Below are 21323 nucleotides of genomic sequence, written 5' to 3'. Positions count from 1 at the left end.
CAACTCTATCTACTCCCCAATAAGCTTATAAAAAACCTACTAAAACATCACTTGATTTTTTTGTATTCCAAGCCCAGCTCTTGGCAGGTGTTAGAAGGAATATTCCTGAATTCTTCTTTGAAGAGATTCTGATGTGGAGGTTTCAGAACATGCCCATGTCAAGCCAGGTGGGCAAACAACAGTGACTATTCCCAGGAGTCGGCAGCAAGGCAGTGAATGAATGAATCCTAACAAAACCTGTCAACCCCATGGGAGTTGGATTTTGGCCAAGCAGCCTCAACAGGGGAAGCCAGAGAACCACACCTTTCTTCAGAAAGGAAACCTACGCTTCCACAAAGTCCACCCAGGGTCTATTTCAGCTCTGAACCCAGAATAAGAACACCAAGTGTTATATATAGCAAAACCAAGATTACAATTTGACTGATTTCAGTTCTGATGTTAGGAAAGAGGTCGGATGCTAAGTCAGTTGTAAATCAAGGGGTCAAAAGAAAACCACAGGGTGAATATAGTCATCCTGGGTTAGGCAGTCAAGTCACCTTCCCCCACACTGCCTGAGTAACCAATTCCTGTGGCTTCAGTTGGCAGAAAAACACCTGAGAAATTCTAATGAAGCTAAAGAGGAGTGGGAGTCAAAACCAAAAAGGACCACCAAAACCAGAAAGGAAATTCTGTACAGAAAGCACCTTTCTTCGTCCTCCATGCAGCAGAGGGGAAGGATGCTATGCATATGCAGGGCCCAGTGAGGAAGTCAGGCAAGGCAAGGGTCTTACCTTTATTATGAGACATGGCATAGAGGAGGCAGAGCACAAACAGAGCATGGTAATCGTCATCCGGGCTGTCCAGGGCATGGTACACCATATCCAGGAAGGGTCTGGAAAAGAGGAGGGGCATATATGAACCTTGTGATGCACATGGGTGAACACCTCCGCTCTCTAACCTGCACATGGGGTGCTAGCTGCCTTTGACACAGCTCTTTGACTAGCTGCCTTTGACCAGGCCACAACTGTGTGCCTGGTCCAGCACCAGGCACTGAGAACACAGACAAATGAGAGACAGGCTCTGCCCAGGAAAGCTGCTATCCAGAGGGGAACCTGACCAAGGAACAGACTGCTTGCTTAGTCACACAACAATCACTCACCAGGTATTTCAGACACAGGGAATCAATTATACAAACTCCCCACAGCACAGCTCCCATGTCAGCTGGTAGAGACAGAATAGACAAACATCACTGCAAAGTGATGTGTGTCAGAAGACAACGAAGAAAACAGGACAGTGTGATGATATCAAACAAGGCACAAACAACAATCCAAACAAGTTCAAGAACATGAGCCCTGGTGCCAGACTGCCTGGGTTCAAATTCGGGTTCTGCCTCTTTTTAGCTTTTTATTCAGCAAACCCTTGGGCAAGTTACAGAAAACCTCTCTATTTCCCCATCTGTATGGCGTGGATTCCAACCTCGCAGGATTATTGTGAGGATTCAAGCACAATGAAGACTGAAAAGCATTTAGCACAGGGCCAGGCGCTGTGGACGGTGCCAATGCATGGGAGCTGCTATTTGATTTCTATTTGTAATATACCAAGGGCACTACTTCATGATTTCACTTTGGCAGTGTCCTGACCCAGCAATTTCTTAAGCCAACTTTCTCTGACTGTGAAGAATCGATAGTGAGGTCTCTCACCTCTGAAGCTTTGCGGGTGAGATCTGTAGAGAGGCTGCAAATATCGGAAATGGCACATCCCAAATGCTGCCTTTCCAGGTGAAGGGCCTCACAGAAAAAAGACTCTTCAACACCAGGAGAATAGAATATGCACAGGTCTGGCCCACAGGCCAGAGGCTCTGATCCTCTGACTGTCTGTGGCTACCCCCTCTGAATGCCACGTTGAGGTCAAGAGAACAGAGCACCTTCATGAATGACCAAGGGCACATTTAATTTTTGGAAAGACACCCAAGCTCCAATGAACACTGGATGCCTATGGAGAGTGAAAGGGGACTGTGGAGAAATAGGGATCGTTCACTACATAATCTTTGACACAGTTTTGAATGTTTGACTCTATACATGTATATCTGACACAAAATATTTCATTGAAAAATGCAAAAAAAAAGAAAAAATGTACTTGTCATAACATTTCAAACACACACGTGACACACAAAAACAAAAACAAAAAAAATCTTAAAGGGGACATTTATGTTCCGTTCCCATTTCTCCACAGCCCGAGATGGGGCACCGCCTTTCAGATGTGTTAACAGTTTTGCCATGTGTAGATTTGGGTTTTGAAAGCCTCCAGCAGTAACACTTCCAAACTTAGGAGTAGGATAACATTTTCTTGTAAATCGGCTGCATGAAGTTTGGATCATATTTTCATTTGGGAATAATATGAATAACCAAATGCCAATAGCTGGGTGGGTACCATCTTTTACGAGATGAAGTATCATAAAGCCATTAAGCGTTTTGTTTACACAGGGTAGACTAAGGTGAAAAGGTTGCTTGGGGATTGAGATTAGATGGAAAAAAAGGAGGAATACAAAATTATAGACATGATATGCTCCAAGCTTCTGGGAGAAGGGAGGGTGAAATTCCCAGAAAGTTCACATCAGGAAAAAAAAAAAAAAACTGGTGAGAAATAACCAAAATGGTAGTCCCACTGACTTTGAATGCTCGTATCATGAAGACCTTTTTTCCCCTTCTTTACACTTTTTAAGATTTTGCATACTTCATAATTTTAAAGTTTTTTTTTTTTTAAGAAAAGAAACAATGTTTTGAAAGCCTTAAGTTTCTTAGGCCTATATTTAACCCCAAATGCAGATAGAGCCGATAATATACGGGGAATATAAGAACAGCCTGTTTTTTACCATGCTGTTTCTTGAGGCAAGTAGACCAATGCCAAGATCCAATTCATAGCCTAGAGAACAAACGGCCACCTTTCCTCCCACCCCTGCCTCCCTGCCTTTCTGCCTCCCTGCCAGGAAGTGGGGGGACAGAGGGCAGTGGCAGTTTCTTACAAGCTGCATCTCGATACCTTGACAAAGGAGAAAGCAGCTCTCCACCTGGGCCAGTCTCTACGCTGGCATTCAGTCTCAGAGTCTAGCAGAGATCTGGCCCGGAGGTTCTCAGGCCCGCACGTGGCCTAACTCAAGGCAACTGAATCAGCTTCCATTAGAAGCCATGTGCTTCAAGATGCCCAAAGTTAGTAAACAATCTCAATCAACTCTAAGAAAACCCTTCTCTCCAACAGAATTCAGAAAAAAAGAAGTCATCAACCCCAATATTCAAACATAACATTTTGGTCTGTTTTTTTTGCCCTTTTTTTGGTGGCGGGAGGAATACATGGGTGTTTTTCTTCTATTAGCAAAGCTACAGTATTACCATACTATGAAAAGTATGTCCTCTGTTTCCATGTATCAGATCCTAAGGAACTGAACACATCATGACAGTATTCACCTAAAAGCAGCAGCTTACATTCTTTTAGACAAAATCTCATTCTGTTGCCCAGGCTGGAGTGCAGTGGTGCAATCATAGTGCATTGCAGGCTTGACCTCTCTGGCTCAAGCAATCTCCCACCTCACCTCTCAAGCAGCCAGGACTACAGGCACCTGCCACCATGCCCGGCTAACTTTTTCATTGTTTTGTAAAGATGGGGTCTCACTATGTTGCCTAGACTAGTCACAAACTCCTGGGCTCAAGTGATCCTCCCGCCTTGGCCTCCCAAAGTGCTGGGATTGCAGGTGTGAGCCACCATGCCTGGCTTGATCTTCTATTAAGCAGATACCTCTTCCTTTGCCTAAGCACCACCCCACTACTGGTTATTTGGGGCTCTTCTAATTATTTACAGTCTAAAGAATGCTGTGCCAAGGTGGTCCCCAACCTTCTGTGTTTAGAATGACTTCCTTAATTTTCAGAGCTTTGGGAGTTACATTTTTTGCTCTGAAGCAAAATCTAAAAGGTCTTTGTACTCCACTGTTTTTTTATTTAGCAAAAACTAAAAATGGCTCCCTTGCACATCTGATAAAAATTAATCCCATCTGTTAAGTCATTGAAACATTTGCCAAGCAAAGAGACAAATAAGATATGGAGGGAAAAAATTAGTGGACTTCACATCTTCACTTGAAATTGGATTACTAAAGAGGATGCCGGGGGTGGGAGGTGTATTTCCACCAGCCCTCTCTAGAGGCTGAGGAAGTGAATGTCTCACAGGCTGACAGAGAAATCCTGGTGTGGTGCATTTATGAACAGGAGGGTAGTGCTAATCAGGAGGCTGTTGCAGGGGTTTGTGCAGTGGGGCTGTAAGATAAAGAAATAACTCTGAAATGAAGAAGCCCTGCTACCAGCTCCCACATACACTGGGAGTAGCCTTCCCTCCAATCCCATTGTAAAGGGGCTCATGCTATGGCAAGGTTCCAGGAAATGTGGGGTCACCCAGGTTTAAGAAGATGTAGCTACAGATGGCCATCACCGAAATGAATAATCAGGCAAAAAGTCAAAGGTGGATCGCAGCACTAACTCACGCGGGCCGAGTCAAGAGGGCGGGCCCTGTAGATGGGGTATGTGTATGTGTGTACCGGGGAGGGAATGAACCAGGCAACGAGATCCAAGCCCAGCTACTGAGGGGATCCTTCCTCGGAACAGCAGAGCATTTCCAGGGGCAGCCAATATGAAGCAACCCATGTCCTTTAGACGGAGCCCAGCTCCAAAGTGCCAGGAGCGGGGCAGGGAGAGTTGCGCTATCCTGGCGAATCTCTTTGTAAGGGAGTGAGCATTACAGTATTGAGTGATGGCTCTGTCCCCATGCCTCTGGGTGGCCAGAGCTGGAGAAGCAGGGAAAGAAAGGGAGGCAGCATGGTCGGGCTGAGGGACAGAAGAGGCTCTGGCCCCAGGGCTCGACCTCCCCACTGAGCCCTCTCCTCTTCCCTGAGAGAGCACTCAGCATCGGCCTCTCGGGCAGCTACCTGCTCCACTGCGCACTCTCAGAGCAGGTGGCGGCGGCGCTCTTCTCCTCGTCCGTGGTGTTCTGCTCCTGCACGGAGGTGCTGGCGGCCAGCTCTGAGAGCTTGCTACGCTCCATGATCACCATCTCGATCTCTGGAAGCCAAAATGGAGACTGGGATGAGCCCAGACAGCTTTGCAGCCCTAGATTTGTACACATGCTCATGTTGGAGAATAAATATGCATAAGTGACTCCTAACATGTCAAGTACATGTCCGACAGCAGTGACCTGAACATCAGTGACACATTGGGGTGGAAATAAGACACAGGCCGGAGCCTGTCTTTCCATTCATCACAGGAACATCAAGAAACGTGTTCCTGTTTTTGATAACAAAACACAAATTGCAATCATTTATTCTATTTCAAGAATTTAAAATGGCCTTTTTTACTTTATTGATACCACATTTCCTTCCCAAAGGATTTGAGGCAGCAGAGAAGAGACGATATGTGGTTGGTAAACATAATCATCCTCACTGACAATATTCTAAAGCACCTTACATTTTCTTTTTTGTTTTTTGAGACAGAGTCTCGCTCTTGTCACCCAGGCTGGAGTGCAGTGGCGCGATCTTGGCTCACTGTTACCTCCGCCTCCCGGGTTCAGGTGATTCTCCTGCCTCAGCCTCCTGAGTAGCTGGGATTACAGGGGCCTGCCACCACGCCTGGCTAATTTTTGTATTTTTAGTAGAGACAGGGTTTTGTCATGTTGGCTAGGCTGCTCTCGAACTCCTGACCTCAGGTGATCCACCCACCTTGGCCTCCCAAAGTGTTGGGATTACAGGCGTGAGCCACCATGCCCGGCCTAAAGCTGCTTACATTTTTAATAGAAAGCTCTGATGTGACTGAAGCCTTTTGTTTTCCTTTTCCACTTACAACTTCCGGAAGGCAAAGAGAGATTAGGAACCTCATTTTATTTTTCTCCCCATTAAACAAGGGTAACCTGTAGCAATCAACTTAAGCATGGTGTGCATTTTTATTTTTCAGAAAAAGTTATGAACCACCAAAGACAATATCTTGAATTACAGATGGACGAGGGTTGGGCTGTATGGTGTCCCCATCACAGAGTTCTTGGCTGTGCGGCGTAGACTTTCAGTCAGCCCTCGGAACTCAGAGTGCACATCTTTTTCCCCACCTTCGGGAGACATACAGGGGGAAAAAGAGGTGGCAAAATGTGAACCTGCACTTCTGTTTGTAGAGGGATGTGAACACATACCTTGGGCTCAGACACAGCCTCTGCCACGGTCTCCCTCCCCCCTGGCTCATGCAGGGACCTCGGCCACCTCTTCTGCCACCCCAATTTATTCTCCACACAAACCCAAACGATTTTAAGGAATTAGCTCGCGTCACTCCTCTGTTCAAAACTCCCAATGCCTACCCATCACTCCCAAGATGAAATCCAAACACATGGCCTGGCCCCAGTCCACCTCTGACCTTACCTCCCGGCCATCCCTGCCTGGCTGGCTCACGCTGCTCCAGCTGTGCTGGGCTTCTCACTATCTCTTGAACATCCCAAGCTTGTTTCTTTTTTGTTGTTGTTGAGACAGAGTCTCACTGTGTCAGCCAGGCTGGAGTGCAGTGGTGCCATCTCTGCTTACTGCAAGCTCCGCCTCCTGGGTTCACACCATTCTCCTGCCTCAGCCTCCTGAGTAGCAGACTACAGGCGCCTGCCACCATGCCCGGCTAATCTTTTGTATTTTTAGTACAAACAGGGTTTTACCATGTTAGCCAGGATGGTCTCCATCTCCTGACCTCGTGATCCACCCGCCTCAGCCTCCCAGAGTGCTGGGATTACAGGAGTGAGCTACCGCGCCTGGCCCAAGCTTGTTTCTATCCAAGGACCTTTACACAGTAGTTTCCTCTGCCTGGAAGGCTCTCACCCCAGGTCTCTCCTAGCCAGGTGTGACTGGGGTACATCATTCAAGGCTCAGCTCACATGTCACCTCCTTGGAGACATCTTCCTGGATGCCCTCTTCACCAGTTTTTTTTTTTGAGACAGGGTCTTGCTCTGTCACCCAGGCTAGAGTGCAGTGGTGTGATCATGGCTCACTGTAGCCTTGACCACCTGGGCTCCCGAGTAGCTAGGAACACAGGTAAGTTCCACCACACCTGGCTAATTTTTTAATTTTTGTAGAGATGGGGACTCACTGTGTTGCCCAGGCTGGTCTCAAACTTCTGAGCTCCAATGATCCTCCTACCTTGGCCTCCCAAAGTGCTGGGATTACAGGCGTGAGCCACCAGACCGGACTTCACCTGCTTTTTTTTTTTTTATATACCTCTTAAAAAATTATTATTAACTAAACTCAACTCCACACTTTGGGCAGATTTCATTAGTTTTTCCCAATGTCTTTTTTTCTGTTCCAGGATCCCTTTTACATTGAGTTCTCATTCTTAGGTTCCTCTGGATGTGACGTTTCTCAGACTGTCCCTGCTTGTGATGACCTGGACATTTTGAGGATTACTGGTCAGGCATTCTCAAGAGTCCCTCAATCGGGGTTTGTCCGATGTCTTTCTGCTATTGGGGCTACAGGTTTTGACGAGGAGGACCACAGAGGGGAAGTACCCTTCTCATCACATCCTATCAGGGCACATACTATCAATATGACTTATGACTATTGATGTTAATCTCCAATACTTGGCCAAGCTAATGTTCATCAGCTTTCGCCACTGTGAAGCCACTTTTCCCCCTCCTTCCATACCATACTCTGTGGAAGAAAGTCAGTAAACATAGGCCACACTTAGAGAATGGGGCATTAGGCTCTGAAACGTCTTTACATATCTCCATAAATTATTTGGCATTCTTCTGTAAAGGAGATTTGTCCTTCCTCCCCCTTATCTTGATTTTACTTTATAGTAATAGCATTTATTGCGACTTGGCTCTTACATTCTCCATTGTTTTGCTTCCTTACTGTCTGCCTTCCTCCACTAGAACAGGGGCTTTGTAGCTGTCTTACGTGTCTTGTTCTCCACTGTCTAATCCAGTGTCTGGCACAGAGTAGGCACACAATATATATCTCTTGAAGTGATAAATGAATGACTGGTCTAGCCCAATACGAGTTTTGGCAGCATGCCCGGGTGGCAAAGATTCATGGTGGCTGTGGTCTGAGGGGGGGTGGGCCACTCCCCAAAAAAGTCTGCGATCAACGTGGGCACAAAGTGTTCTCGTGGGGAGATATCTCATGCCCCAAGAGACTCTCCCCAGACTGTTAGGCATGACTGCACCTGCAGGCACCCCTTGGCATGGAGAAGCAACCCCCCTGCCATATCCACATGGGCCCTGGCCCTATGTGAGGTTCACTCTCACCATCCCCCTTCCCTCCCATCTGATCTGAAGTCAGATGCCAAAGATCAGAGTCTCCCACAGGGCGGGCCCTATCACACAGGTGGGAGCCAACAGTGCTTTCTAAGTGGTGTGTGGACAAATGCTTTGTTTGCATAGTTTTATACTTATGTGCATTAGAAGAAAATTCTAGCTGCACAGAAAGCCTTCTGTGGATATTAGTGCTTAGAATAAGGCTAAATTTTGGGAAAAAACCAAGTGAGTCAATTCAAAGAAAGCTATCCAGTAAACAGCAGAGCAAATAGTACACAGAGATGGCTAAGAGCTGGAATGTGGGCGGGCGTGGAGGCTCATGCCTGTAATCCTAGCATTTTGGGAGGCTGAGGCAGGAGGATCCCTTGAGATCAGGAGTTCGAGATCAGCCTAGCCAACATGGTAAAAACCTGTCACAAAAATTAGCCAGGTGTGGTGGCGGGTGCCTGTAATCCCAACTACTCGGGAGGTTGAGGCATGAGAATCGCTTGAACCCAGGTGGGAGCTGCAGTGAACCAAGATTGGGCCACTGCACTCCAGCCTGGGTGACAGAGTGAGACTGTTTCAAAAAACAAAAAAAAAAAAAAAGAAAAAAAAAGAGCTGGAATATGGTGCAGACTGCTGTCTGGGAAACATCACTCTTTCCTTTCTCCCATTTTCACCTCCACCAGCCTCCTTCAGGCGCTTAGTGCCCTCCAACTACCCTGGTCGTCTCCAAAGTGGGTATGGACCTCAGTGGGCATGCAAGATGATTCCCTAGGCAATAGGTCTTTTAATGCTTCTCATCCTTTAAAATCTGTTTTGTTTCATACTGTCCATAATACTAGCACAATCATATATAATTTATAATACATAAATGTTTACACATATTTGGGAGATGTATGCTTAAATATCATAGGTATGTTTGCTTGTGTTTACTAACAAGACTTGCCATCAGACATCTGAAGACTCCCAAGCAAGCCTGTGAGGCCAGCCTCCTCCTCGTCTCCCAGCCTCTGGCCTCTGCCCTTTGAGGCAGAGGACGTGGCATAGGCCCACCTCCCCTACAGCTGCAAGTTCTCCTTCCCCAGGCTCAGCTCTGCTGTGCTTGGCTGACACAGTGGGAACTCAGCTCCAAGTACTTCCTAAGGTTACAGGGCCAAGCCCCACTGCCCTGGCCTGGAGGCCAAGCTTTATGACATAGTTGTACCCTTTCTGGCTTAATCTCGTTGGACACCAGAAGAATTCTGGAGCAGAGAAGAGGGTGAAGACAATTCAGCACCAAGCTCATCCAACTTTTTTTTTCAAGCAGCTGAATACTAATTTGAAGGGCATTTTTCCAGGGCATCCCACCACAGTCTGCAGATGAGCGCAGAGCTGCTCCAGGAAAGGGTGGTGGGCACCAAATGCCTCTGACTGCTGTGGGCTCCCTGGTGCACTCCACAGAGGCCCCTTTCTGGAATTCTATGGCTTCACACAAAACTGCCTGAAAACCACCGGTTGGTCCAACTCTGGATATTGAATATGAGCGCACAGAAACCCAGAAGTACAGTGACTCTTAACACAGCTGGAAATGCAGCAGCAAAGCCAGGACCGCTCCCCCTTCCTCACCCCCAACCTCCATGTCACGTCTGGGTGCAGAACCAGGCCCACATGGGCCTCTCCACGCAAAATGGGATTTCCAAATCCTGGCTGTGACACCTGTGCCCACAGCTGCACCTCACAGTCCTCATCCAGCTAGCACAGCTGTAGAGTGAGTGACTGTACTTAATTTTCTAGATGAATGCAGATCAGATCTTCAAATGTCAAGGAAAGGTTTCTTGCCCTTCTTTTTGATAGTTTTATCCAAACAACCCTTATAGGTACTGAAACAACCCTTATAGGTCTGCCAGCTCCCTGAAGCTCTATGCAAAGTGCTATGTGGGCATGGGAATAGTCGGTAGCAGGTTTCTGGGGGAAAGGGATCCCCAGCTTCTCACTGCTGTAAAGTAAGTATCATCTTTAGAAGAGGATATCAAAGAGGACCTGACCTCTCCTGATGATCAGGGCCACAGGGAACCCCCTCATAGTGCTACATCTGAATGTCGGCATGGTTCTGTGCCACTCTGGGCCCCAACTCCAGTTGTCCCTGCTGTCACTGGCCAGCCTCCCTCCCAAGGTGCAGGTGCCACACTGCTGCCACCAAGGAAAGCAGCTCAGTGGGCTATGTGGATACAGATTTCCACCAATGGTCCCCAAGGCCGGGACTCAGGCACTGAGGCTGGATTCCCAGGGGTCTCTGACTGAACCTCAGTTACGATCCTATTTGGAGTTTGAAGGGACTGAAGCAATAGTTCAGCCCGTTTTGCTCAAACTTCAGTTACTTGCTTGCTTTTATGATCTCTGTCACGTCTCTGTGTTACCTGTACTATTTTTCATTTTATTTGAACTCTTACTTGTTTTTCACTTAAATACAACTTAAAAGGAAAGTTTAACTCACTATTATGCTCTACAACCTAGCAGCCCACTTGTAGGTATTTATGTGCAAGACACACCTCTGGCAGTAGGAACATGCACACGCACAAGGATATTCACTGCAGTATTATTTGTAATTGCAAAATAATGGAAACTACCTAAATGCCCAGGCATAACAAACCGATGGAATCAACTATGGTACATACACACAGTGCAGCTGTGAAAAGGAATGAAGAAGATATGAGAACTGATATGGAGTAATTTCCGGAGATACTGCTAAGTGGAAGGAACACATATGCTATCCTGTGTGTAAGAAAGGAAGAGAGGAAAACATACACAAATCTGCTTATTTTTATAGAAAGAAACACAGGAAGGATACTTCAGTTACCCAATCAAGTTGGTTATCTATAATAGATGGCAGGAATGAAATGAAAGGGATGTGGAACGGAGGATTTGAATATAACTTTTTGCATAGTTTTGAGTTTGCTAATATTCCATGCATTTTAAAAAGGAAAATTAATTAAATGAATGAGAATGAGAAGGAAGAACCCTAAACTGGAAGTTTTAAAAAAGAATCCAAATCTTTTTATTATTATTATTATTATTATTATTTTGAGACAGAGTCTCTCTCTGTTGCCCCGGCTGGAGTGCAGTGGTATGATCTCAGCTCACTACAACTTCTGCCTCCCAAGTTCAAGCAATTCTCCTGCCTCAGCCTCCCGAGCAGCTAGGATTACAGGTGCGCGCCACCATGCCTGGCTCATTTTTAAATTTTTATTTAAAATATTTCGCACCACCATGCCTGGCTCATTTTTAAATTTTTATTTAAAATATTTATCTTTGAGAGACAGTCTCACTCCATCGCCTAGGCCGGAGTGCAGTGGCATGATCTTGGCTCACTGCAACCTCTGCCTCCCGGGCTAAAGGGGTTCTCCAGCCTCAGCCTCCCGAATACCGGGACTACAGGTGCACATCACCATGCCTGGCTAATTTTTTTGTATTTTTAGTAGAGACAGGGTTCTACCATGTTGGTCAGGTTGGTCTCAAACTCCTGACCTCAAATGATCTGCCCGCCTTGGCCTCCCAAAGTGCTGGGATTACAGGTGTAAGCCAGCACGCCTGGCCTCATTTTTGTATTTTTAGCAGAGATGGGGTTTCACCATGTTGGCCAGGCTGGTCTCAAACTCCTGACTTCAAATGATCCGCCCAAGTCAGCCTCCCAAAGTGCTGGGATTACAGGTGTGAGCCACCATGCCTGGCCTAAATCGAAATTTATTTTAAGTGAATGCCAAATCCACTCTCAATGGGGAAAGGAAGGATGCTAAGACTAATCCAAGTAGCTTATGAACACAATACAGCAGATCTTTGAATAACATCATTTCATTAAACATTGTTGCATTATAACATGGATGAGAATAGAAAGAAAAAAACCGATTTCCAGCCCCGGCCACTGTCTATGTGGAATCTGCATGTTCTTGCCATGTCTGCATGGGTTTTTGCCACGTATTCTCGTTTTCTCCCTCATCCCAGAGATGTACACCTTAGGTTCCCCTGGCGTGTCTACATGGATGCAGTCTGAGTGAGTGTGGGGCGTGTGACTGTGCCCTCTAACAGGATGGTATCCTGTCCAGAGTTGGCTCCCACCTGGCATCCTGAGGTACCCAGGCTCTGGCCATACAAGACCCTGAACTGGAAATACACGAGTTGGAAAACAAATGAATACAAATGCTTGTCAAATAACAATTCATAAAGCAGACAATAATACAAATACATGACAATACATGATGTGGTATGAAAGCATTCAGCAAGCCTAACAGATTTGATTGTTTTTGAACTTCGTGCAGGCAGGAGGTGCTCCTTACAATTTTCACTTTGCAAACATTTATTCCTTGATTTAACCCACCACCACCATGACTGCTGTTCACTTATTAATTCACCAAAAATTGGGTAAGTAATTATCTTACATGTTTTCATAAATCTTTTTTTTTCTTTTTTTTTTTTTGAGACGGAGTCTTGCTCTGTCACCCAGGCTAGAGTGCAGTGGCATGATCTCGGCTCACTGCAAGCTCCTCCTCCCAGGTTCACGCCACTCTCCTGCCTCAGCCTCCCGAGCAGCTGGGACTACAGGCATGTGCCATCATGCCCAGCTAATTTTTTGTATTTTTAGTAGAGACGGGGTTTCACCATGTTAGCCAGGATGGTCTTGATCTCCTGACCTCGTGATCCACCCGCCTTGGTCTCCCAAAGTGCTGGGATTACAAGTGTGAGCCACCACGCCCGACCCATAAATCTTTAAGTGTATGTACAGCTCACATTTATTTCAATGTTTAATGCTAGAAGTGTTTTGGGCCTTTATTTACAAGTTAGATGATGTTTCTGTGACCAGAAATATGCCACAGGAACTTAACTCCTGTTGGTATCAACTCACCTATGGTAAAATTGGTTTCTTTCTACATCATTTCCCTTAAGGTCACAGTTTCCGAGAACCTATCCATGATGTTAAGTGAGGACTTAGTGTGCTCAGCTATATATCCTCAATTTGGGGATAAGTAAAGCATTGGGATGGGCATGGCGGAGGGAAAACTGCAAAAACATCCTGAACTGTTCATTTTTTTAAGCAATAAACAACTGTAAGTAAAGCAATTCTGAAGCTTTTAGATGCATTATAGGATTGGGCAAATCAGTAAGCAGATGTTGTTAGGAGTCAGGGCTCTCAGAGTACAAGTAGAAACATACAAATCTAAGATGGGAGAAGACAAGAAAAAAAAACCTGTATGTTCACTGGAATTGGGGGTACTGGTATTGAACATATGATTCTGAAATATGTGTGCGCCATGGAATACTATGCAGCTATAAAAAAGGATGAGTTTGTGTCCTTTGTAGGGACATGGATGCAAATGGAAACCATCATTCTCAGCAAACTATCGCAAGAACAGAAAACCAAACACCGCATGTTCTCACTCATAGGTGGGAATTGAACAATGAGATCACTTAGACACGGGAAGGGGAACAGCACACACCGCGTCCTATTGTGGGGAGGGGGGACGGGGAAGGGATGGCATTGGGAGTTATACCTGATGTAAATGACGTGTTGATGGGTGCTGACGAGTTGATGGGTGCAGCACACCAACATGGCACATGTATATATTTGTAACAAACCTGCACATTGTGCACATGTACCCTAGAACTTAAAGTATAATAAAAAAATAAATAGATAAAAATAAAAAATAAAAAATTCAAAAAAAAAATAAAATAAAATATGTGTGTGTATGCATGTTTGTATGTATGTATATGTAGGCATGTATAATGTACACTTTGTATATGTACATACATAGATTTCCTAGCTTTGTCCACTGAAAGGGCCAAACTGCAAAGACACCTCAGTAGCAATGAGCACATCCAGTGCCCAAATCTTGGCCTCTAATACCCCTGTCCATGGACAGGAGCCAGAGAAATGGTTAACTCCAGGGACAGGCAGAGGAGGTACTAGATGAACACAGAACACCATGTTATGCCAGAAAGTGTAAGGGACTGCTCAAAAAAGCACAGGGCAAGCACATGACAGCCAGCTTGAAAGAGTTCCTGCAGGCCAACTCTGGGACAATTTAAGCACCAAAATCATTAAATACAGTAATGCACTATAAACCTTTAGAAAATTGGAATCCATGATTCCACACCAATAAGAGATAAATAAATAAATGAGAAGAAGGGAAAGGTCTTGCTTACAACAGAATGCCAAGGGCTGACTTTTAAACACAGAGAGAATGCTGAAGGTCCACCAATTCATCTTTTCCTGCCCATCATGGTAATGACTGAACCAGGCAAGAATCATAAATGCCAAATCTAAGGGGGAATTTTAACAAGGGGCGGGGTATCTATATGATCTCAAAGTGTCTCCCTGTGGACTGCTTATTAGTTGGGAAGATAAAGGAAGGTCATTACACAATACAGAAACTGGGCAACACCTTAGTCATGTGACCAAAATGAACATCACCCAAGAGGGACAGAAGGACATCATGTGCCTCCAGATGTGACATGCTGAGAAGTGCATGACATCATCTATGCCGTGTTCCAGCCAAGAATGCATAACCTCAGTCTAATCACAAGTACACATCAGACAAAGACAAAATGAAGGACGTTTTATTAGAACAAAAAAAGGGGGAGGTTCTGTATTCCTCAAAAAAAAGTGAATGTTGCAAAAGAGAAAGAGACGGTGGAAATGTTCCAGAATAAAGGAGGCTGGAGGCGTGACAATGGAAGGCACCACCCGCCTCTGGATTGGACCTTGCACTGGAGGAAAGAATATGCTAGAAAGACATTATTAGGCTGATACAACAGGAACACAGCAGGAGAATACTATGAAGTTGACAGCTGTGTTGTGCTCATGAATGATAACACCTTAATCTTAGCAAATGCTCATGAAGCTTCAGGAGGAAAGGGGCACGATGGATGTGTGTGGGGTGTGTGGGGTGGGTGTGCAGACAGAGAAAATACAATAGGAAAGTAAATGGTATGAAATGTTACAGGGGGAAACTGGGTAAAGGGTAAACAGATGTTCTTTATACTATTTTTGGTTTTGCAACTTTTGTAAATTTGAAATTATTTTCAAATAAAAAGTTTGGGAAAATTACTATGAGCATAAAACCAATATAAATAACAACTATAAAAATATACATGATGAATAAACAAAAAGGTGCCAGGGACTGTTGTGTGCAATTGAGAAAGGGAGATTCATAAACATGAATGAGGTATTCAAGTATTAAACATCTGCCACAGCAAATATGCAGGCTCTCCCCACCCACCCTATCCCCTGCCCTGGAGATAATCATTTAGAATTAGAGCTTTTGCACCATCTTATTCTTTTTTTTTAAGAAACAAGGTCTCACTCTGTCACCCCGGCTGGAGTGTGTGGCACGATCACAGTTCACTGTAGCTTCAACCTCCCAGGCTCAAGGGATTCTTCCACCTCAGCCTCCAGAGTAGCTGGGACCACAGGCACGCACCATTATGACTGGCATCTTTTATTTTTTGTACAGACAGGAGTCTCACTATGTTGCCTGGCTGGTCTTGAACTTCTGGGCTCTGGTGATCCTCTCAGGTTGGCCTCCCGAAGTGCTGGGATTACAGGTGTGAGCCACTGTGCCTAGCCACCATATTCTTTAAGGCTCTCTCTGTACCACCTAAAACCATCTCCATATTCTGCAGCGGGAGAAATACTTACGTACCCTCAACTCTGCATGTTAAGGCAGGGGAAACTGAAGTACCAAGGCATTAGGCGATGGGTCTCTGCCCCAGGCCGCTGTGGGCTCCTCTCTTTGCACTGCCCACCTGAGTTGTGGAAATGAGCGCCTGCACAGTATCAGTTCCCATGCCAGGTACCATGGCCTGTCATCTCCAACACTCCAGCACCTAGCCTGGTAAGTTTCCAGCCTCTGGGAGCTGAGTAATATGATTACCATCCCACAGCTCATGAGGCTACAAAGCTGGGAGTGGGAACTGAAATCTCCAACTTATTTTGCTTTGGCCAGTACCACCCAGACCCTCCGCAGCCTCTACCAATTCTACAAAAGCCTCAAAGGCAGGAATGGATTTGTATACCCATGTTTATAGCGGCATTATTCCCAATAGCCAAAAGTGGAAGCAATTCAAGCGTCCATCAACAGAGCAGTGGATAAAGAAATGTAGTCTAGCCATACAATGGAATTATTATTCAGCCTAAAAAAAAAAAGAGAAGGAAATCCCAGCACATGCTACAACATGAATGAACCTTGAGGACTTCATGCTAAGTGATGCAAGCCAGGCACAAAAGACAATACTACATGATTCCATTTGAATAAACGACCTAGAGCAGTCAAACCCACAAAGACAGAACATCAAAGGGTGGGGTGGGGAGTTATTAAATGGGCACAGTTTTGGTTTTACAAGATGAAAATGAAAAGCGTTCTGGAGACAGATGGTGGTGCTGGTTATACAATGTAAATGCACTTTTTTTTTTTTTTTTCTGGTCACTCTGTCGCCCAGGCTGGACTGCAGTGCATGATTTCGGCTCACTGCAGGCTCCGCCTCTCGGGTTCACGCCATTCTCCTGTCTCAGCCTCCGGAGTAGCTGGGACTACAGGCCCCCGCCACTACACCCGGCTAATTTTTTGTATTTTTTTTAGTAGAGACAGGGTTTCACCATGTTGGCCAGGATGGTCTCGATCTCCTGACCTCATGATCCACCCGCCTCGGCCTCCCAAAGTGCTGGGATTACAGGTGTGAGCCACTGCGCCCGGCCGAATGTACTTAACACTACTGAAATGTGCACTTAGAAATGATTCAAATGGCAAATTTTATGTTATATGTATTTTACCATAAGTTTAAAAAAAGAAAAAAAAAAGGAAGCAGGGAAGGCTATATCTTTCCACTTGTTGTCCAAGTAGTGCCTGTGTGGGGAGGCACTGGTGTAGGCCAGGAGAGTCCTGAGGGCCCTTAGCACCCAAGGACGTCCACTTCTGCCTCTCCATATGACAGCTCTGGCCAGATCCTTGAGCTTCCCCGATACTCGGACACACTCAGTTTTCAAATTACAGCAATAATTTATCAACTCGCCCAGGGTGATGTCCATTCGAATCTGATTAATATTTGGTAAATGAAGCGCTTTTCAGGGAAATGGCAGGCATGGCCTCCCAATAGTCTTTGACTTCACAATTTCAAGGATTTTCTCAATTGCCCTCTGTGTTCCATATTCCAGCAATCATAGCAAGGACAGACTAAAAAAAGAGGGCAAGAGGGAAATAAGAAGACCTTCAGAGGAAGGCTAAGGGGAAAGATGCCTGGCTGGTTACCTAGGATATAAGGGACAGCCTGCATGTAATTGGCTGGCTTTTTAGCAATGACCGAGAGTACGTGTGCTAAGTGCTGTAAGTACTGGCGGCACCCCTTCCTTTGTTTTTTTTTATTATCTTCTTCTGCCCAGCAGCAGATTGAGTTGAGAACGGTTTTCGGGAAGTTGCTCTTCAAAGGCTTTGTCCTAATTCACCTCCAATCCTCCTCCTTATCCCAGTTAAGCCCATCTGAAAAGCTGACAGCCCCACAACATCACTCTACTGCAGCGCCTGGGCTTGCTGATGCTTCTTCTCCCTCTCTTCCCACCATTACACACACACGTACACACAAACACACTCACTCACACACACATACTCACACCTGCACACTCACTAAGCTCACTTACTAGCTGTAGAAATTAAGAGAGAAACGGGTCCCACAGAAATGTGCTTGGTGTCCAAGCGGAGTTCACACAGCCACACTCAAATTGCTGTTCGAGCGCCTCACTCTGCCCTCCATCTTGGCCGGGGTTCGTAGAAAGCTCGTGTGTCACATGCTGAATGCTACAGTGTTGATGTTCTCACTTATGCCAATCTGAGGCCCAGGCATTAGGAAGCCCCGTCTACAGGTGGAGAAGTGCAGAGAGGGCAATTACTTGCCCAGAGCCACACAGCTGTTCAGGCGCAGAGCTGGGATTCAGATCTCAACTCCCCGATAGTCAGTCCCTGGCTTGCCCCAACCCAGACACTGCCAGGCCTGGGGTTGGCTCTAATTTTGAAAGAGGAGCTGGAAATGAGGCCAGGTTTCATCTCATTTCAGTAGAGACTTCCAAAAGAAAAACAAAAAGGCAAAGATGGGTCTCTGAACTCCCAGGTACCCCCTCAAACCCAGCTAACCCGGCAGGTTCAAAGGCCTATCGTCTTTACTCTATGCCCTTGCTGGAATTTCAACAAATGAGGAAGCTTTGAAGGTCAGGCCGGGCAATTACTTTTTCCATAGGCAAAAAAACACTAGTCCAGCCCTATTTTTAGATGAGGAGTTTGAAGGATTCAGTCCCTCGGATATGCTTATTAGGTTACTGCTCTAAGTAAATTCCAAAAGAGATAACTGTCCTTTCAGACTCAAGGGCAAGCTAAAAAACAAGCACGTGCCCTAGGATGTCTGTCTTCCTGGGCAGACTGAATACTTCTTTGCCTACAGGGACGATGAAATCCCTCTTCTTTTAGTACTTAATTTCTGCAAATTTAAGGGCCCTGTGATTTCTTGGTTGCAGAATGAGTCACCCATTACTTGGGACCTGAGGCAGAGCAAATTTCTCTGTAGACTGGGGAAGGGAGCGGATGGGTCAGGGGTGCACATTCATTTCACACAACTTCCTTGTCTGAGCTTACATCTGGAGGAGGTGTGAATTCTGGGTGCTGCATTTGTAAAAAATAAAAAAAAAAAACATGCACACACACTAATGCCATATCCAAATCAGGTCATGGCAAAACTGTGCCTCGTGACCACATGCCTTTTTTACTCCTGTATTTTCCCCCTGTCTTTTAAAGTCAGAATTTCACAACTAAAATGGAATTGGCAGGGTATGCGGAGGCAGAGTGTCAGCATCTCTTTCCTTAAGAGTCACCATGTCCGTCTGTTGATAAGTGTGTAGATCTAGGGACAATGAAAGCAGCTTCTAGAGAAGAAATAATGTGGAAGAGAAAAGAGCCACATGTCTATCTCAAAATAGGATGGCAGAAGACGGCCTTGAGAGAGAAGGGGAGTACCCAGAAATACAGCATGACTTTCTAGGGGGAAATCTGCTGTTTCTGCTGGCCCAGCATCCATGCCCCTTACTTCTGATAAATGCATCTCATTTTTTACTGAGGGAGCCACTGTAGCGTAGATTTGTCATGTGGGCTTGGCCAATTGGTCCAGAATATCTCTGGGGGTGGGGGGTGGACCCAAGCCAGGCCCACAGTACCCACAAGCATTGGCCCCAGGACTTTAGTCGCAGCCACTGGGAAGGAGAACCCCCCCGCTCCACTTGCTGGCCAAGCTGGCAGGATGTGAGTGCACCTGGGCCCAGTCCTGTCCAAGCTTCCCAGGAACATGAACAATAAATACCCTCTTTGCTTAAGCCAGTCTGAGTTGGATTTCTAAATCTTGCAATCGCAAATATCAATGTATCTTCACTTAAAAAAAAAAAAAAAGTCATCACGTAAATTATATTTCCTATATTCAGAAATTTCCAGACAGGGACAATGAGGTCCAGAGTTTCAAGAGGCCATCCGAGACACACAATAAACCTAGATGCTGAGACATGACCATGAATCAGATCTCGCATCTTTTAGGCACCGCCCAGCATCTACAGCGTTCTCTGGTATGCAGTGTAAATGAGAAAATGTGCCCGACACCCTTCCAACTCATAGGAATTAACAGCTGTGCAGTTTAATCCAAACACAGATACAGTCTAAGGAGAGAACACCCACTAATTGCACCTTCACATTTACAAATAATCAAGAGAGCAAATATATAATTCAGAAAGCTCAGAACACAAGTGCTATTGCCTGGCAGGACTGGTCTATGAAAGTTGTATTTATTTATGGTGAGCTGAGTGACAAAATGACAGATCCATCATATTATGAAATGACTAATGTGCTCAAGAAATCAGGAGGGCACCAAAATTGCAGAGGGGGTCATTGAGAGTCATGTGTGACTGAGCCCTGAAGCACCAACTGTCCAAGCAAAGCCTCTGGGGAGATTCCTGGGTCCTGTGTAGCATGATCTGGCTGAGTAACCACCTGAAAAACAGACTTTTGGAGGCGGCGGAAATTCATTCCCTTGTACCCTGCCCAGGGCAGCCAGGCACAGCTTCCAGGAGCCCCTACTCTAATTCAAGCAGTTCAAGCTGAAACAGCAGCCTGCAGAACTGGCCTGAAGTCCCTGTGTGCCAGTACTGGGCTGGCCGGCTGACTAATTTGATTGTGATTTTGGGGCCAAGCCTGCCTGATCCGCACCACTGTTAGTCACAACTGAGGCCTGGTTAGAGAGCATCCTTAAAAGGACTGGAACGAAAGAGGTAGCATCTTTCTAAAGCAAAAGTGATGAGAACACAATGCACAAAATGAGGTGAAGACGTCCATTTATCCCCCAGTGTGGCAACAGAACAACTAAACCTAGGGATTAGGCAGACATTTTTCTTCTGCATTAACAACAAAATAATCAGAATAACCCCAATAAGCAAATTAGCATGGCTTACCTTGTGTTTGGCCCTCCCCTTCCCACCACAGTGATATTTACTGGTAAAGGCTTTCCAGGCCAAAAATGAATTCCTAAACCAAAATGCCTACTGCACACTTTAAACAGAAGTAAGAGGAGGTTGGAGACCTCAACCTTAAAAAGAGGTCTGGGTGGCATCAGAGAGACATTTTGGTTACACTTGTCGAAATGTGATCATGGTATTCACTGACAACTGCCAAGAAAGTCATGATGGGGCAAGCAAGGTGGTGGCGGGGGCATGCTTTGGCTGCAGAATCTCAGGCAACTCCCAAAAGCAAATGAGCTCCCAGTCACTGAATGAGTGGCTCTGTGTTACAGCTTCAGATGCCCTGGACTGGGAAGCTCATGCAGTCCTCGCTGACAGGGCTGTGGAGAGATGGCCTCAGAGTAGCCACTCTGAGCCCAAGGCCCAGTAGGAGGGCTCACAGGAAGTGTTCCCCACACCCACAGAGACTGCAGCCAGGCTGCTAAGGAGATGCCAAGTTCATTCCAGAAGGCATGGCCAGGCCTTCCTGAGAAGAGCCCCAGCT

At 45.8% G+C, this 21323-nt stretch overlaps 1 protein-coding gene across 35 annotated transcripts in view; it reads right to left on the bottom strand.

The window, feature by feature from the left end:
• Positions 1–21323, bottom strand: part of CLEC16A (C-type lectin domain containing 16A) — a 238236-nt gene that overhangs the window by 157088 nt on the left and 59825 nt on the right. For all 35 annotated transcript variants that reach the window (XR_013412426.1, XR_013412421.1, XR_013412422.1 and 32 more), the window contains 2 exons: positions 4946–5078; positions 771–871 (listed from right to left, as the gene is read on the bottom strand). Coding sequence is in view for 23 of the 35 variants with exons in the window: in XM_077987249.1 (XP_077843375.1) it covers positions 771–871; positions 4946–5078 (234 nt within the window). In the remaining 12 variants the exon portion in view is untranslated. The remainder of the gene's footprint in view (positions 1–770; positions 872–4945; positions 5079–21323) is intronic.

Source organism: Macaca mulatta, chromosome 20, assembly GCF_049350105.2.
Source record: "Macaca mulatta isolate MMU2019108-1 chromosome 20, T2T-MMU8v2.0, whole genome shotgun sequence".
In the NCBI taxonomy this organism is placed as follows: domain Eukaryota; kingdom Metazoa; phylum Chordata; class Mammalia; order Primates; family Cercopithecidae; genus Macaca; species Macaca mulatta.
Note: the sequence above shows the minus strand (reverse complement) of the source record. Positions and strands in the feature narration are given on the sequence as shown.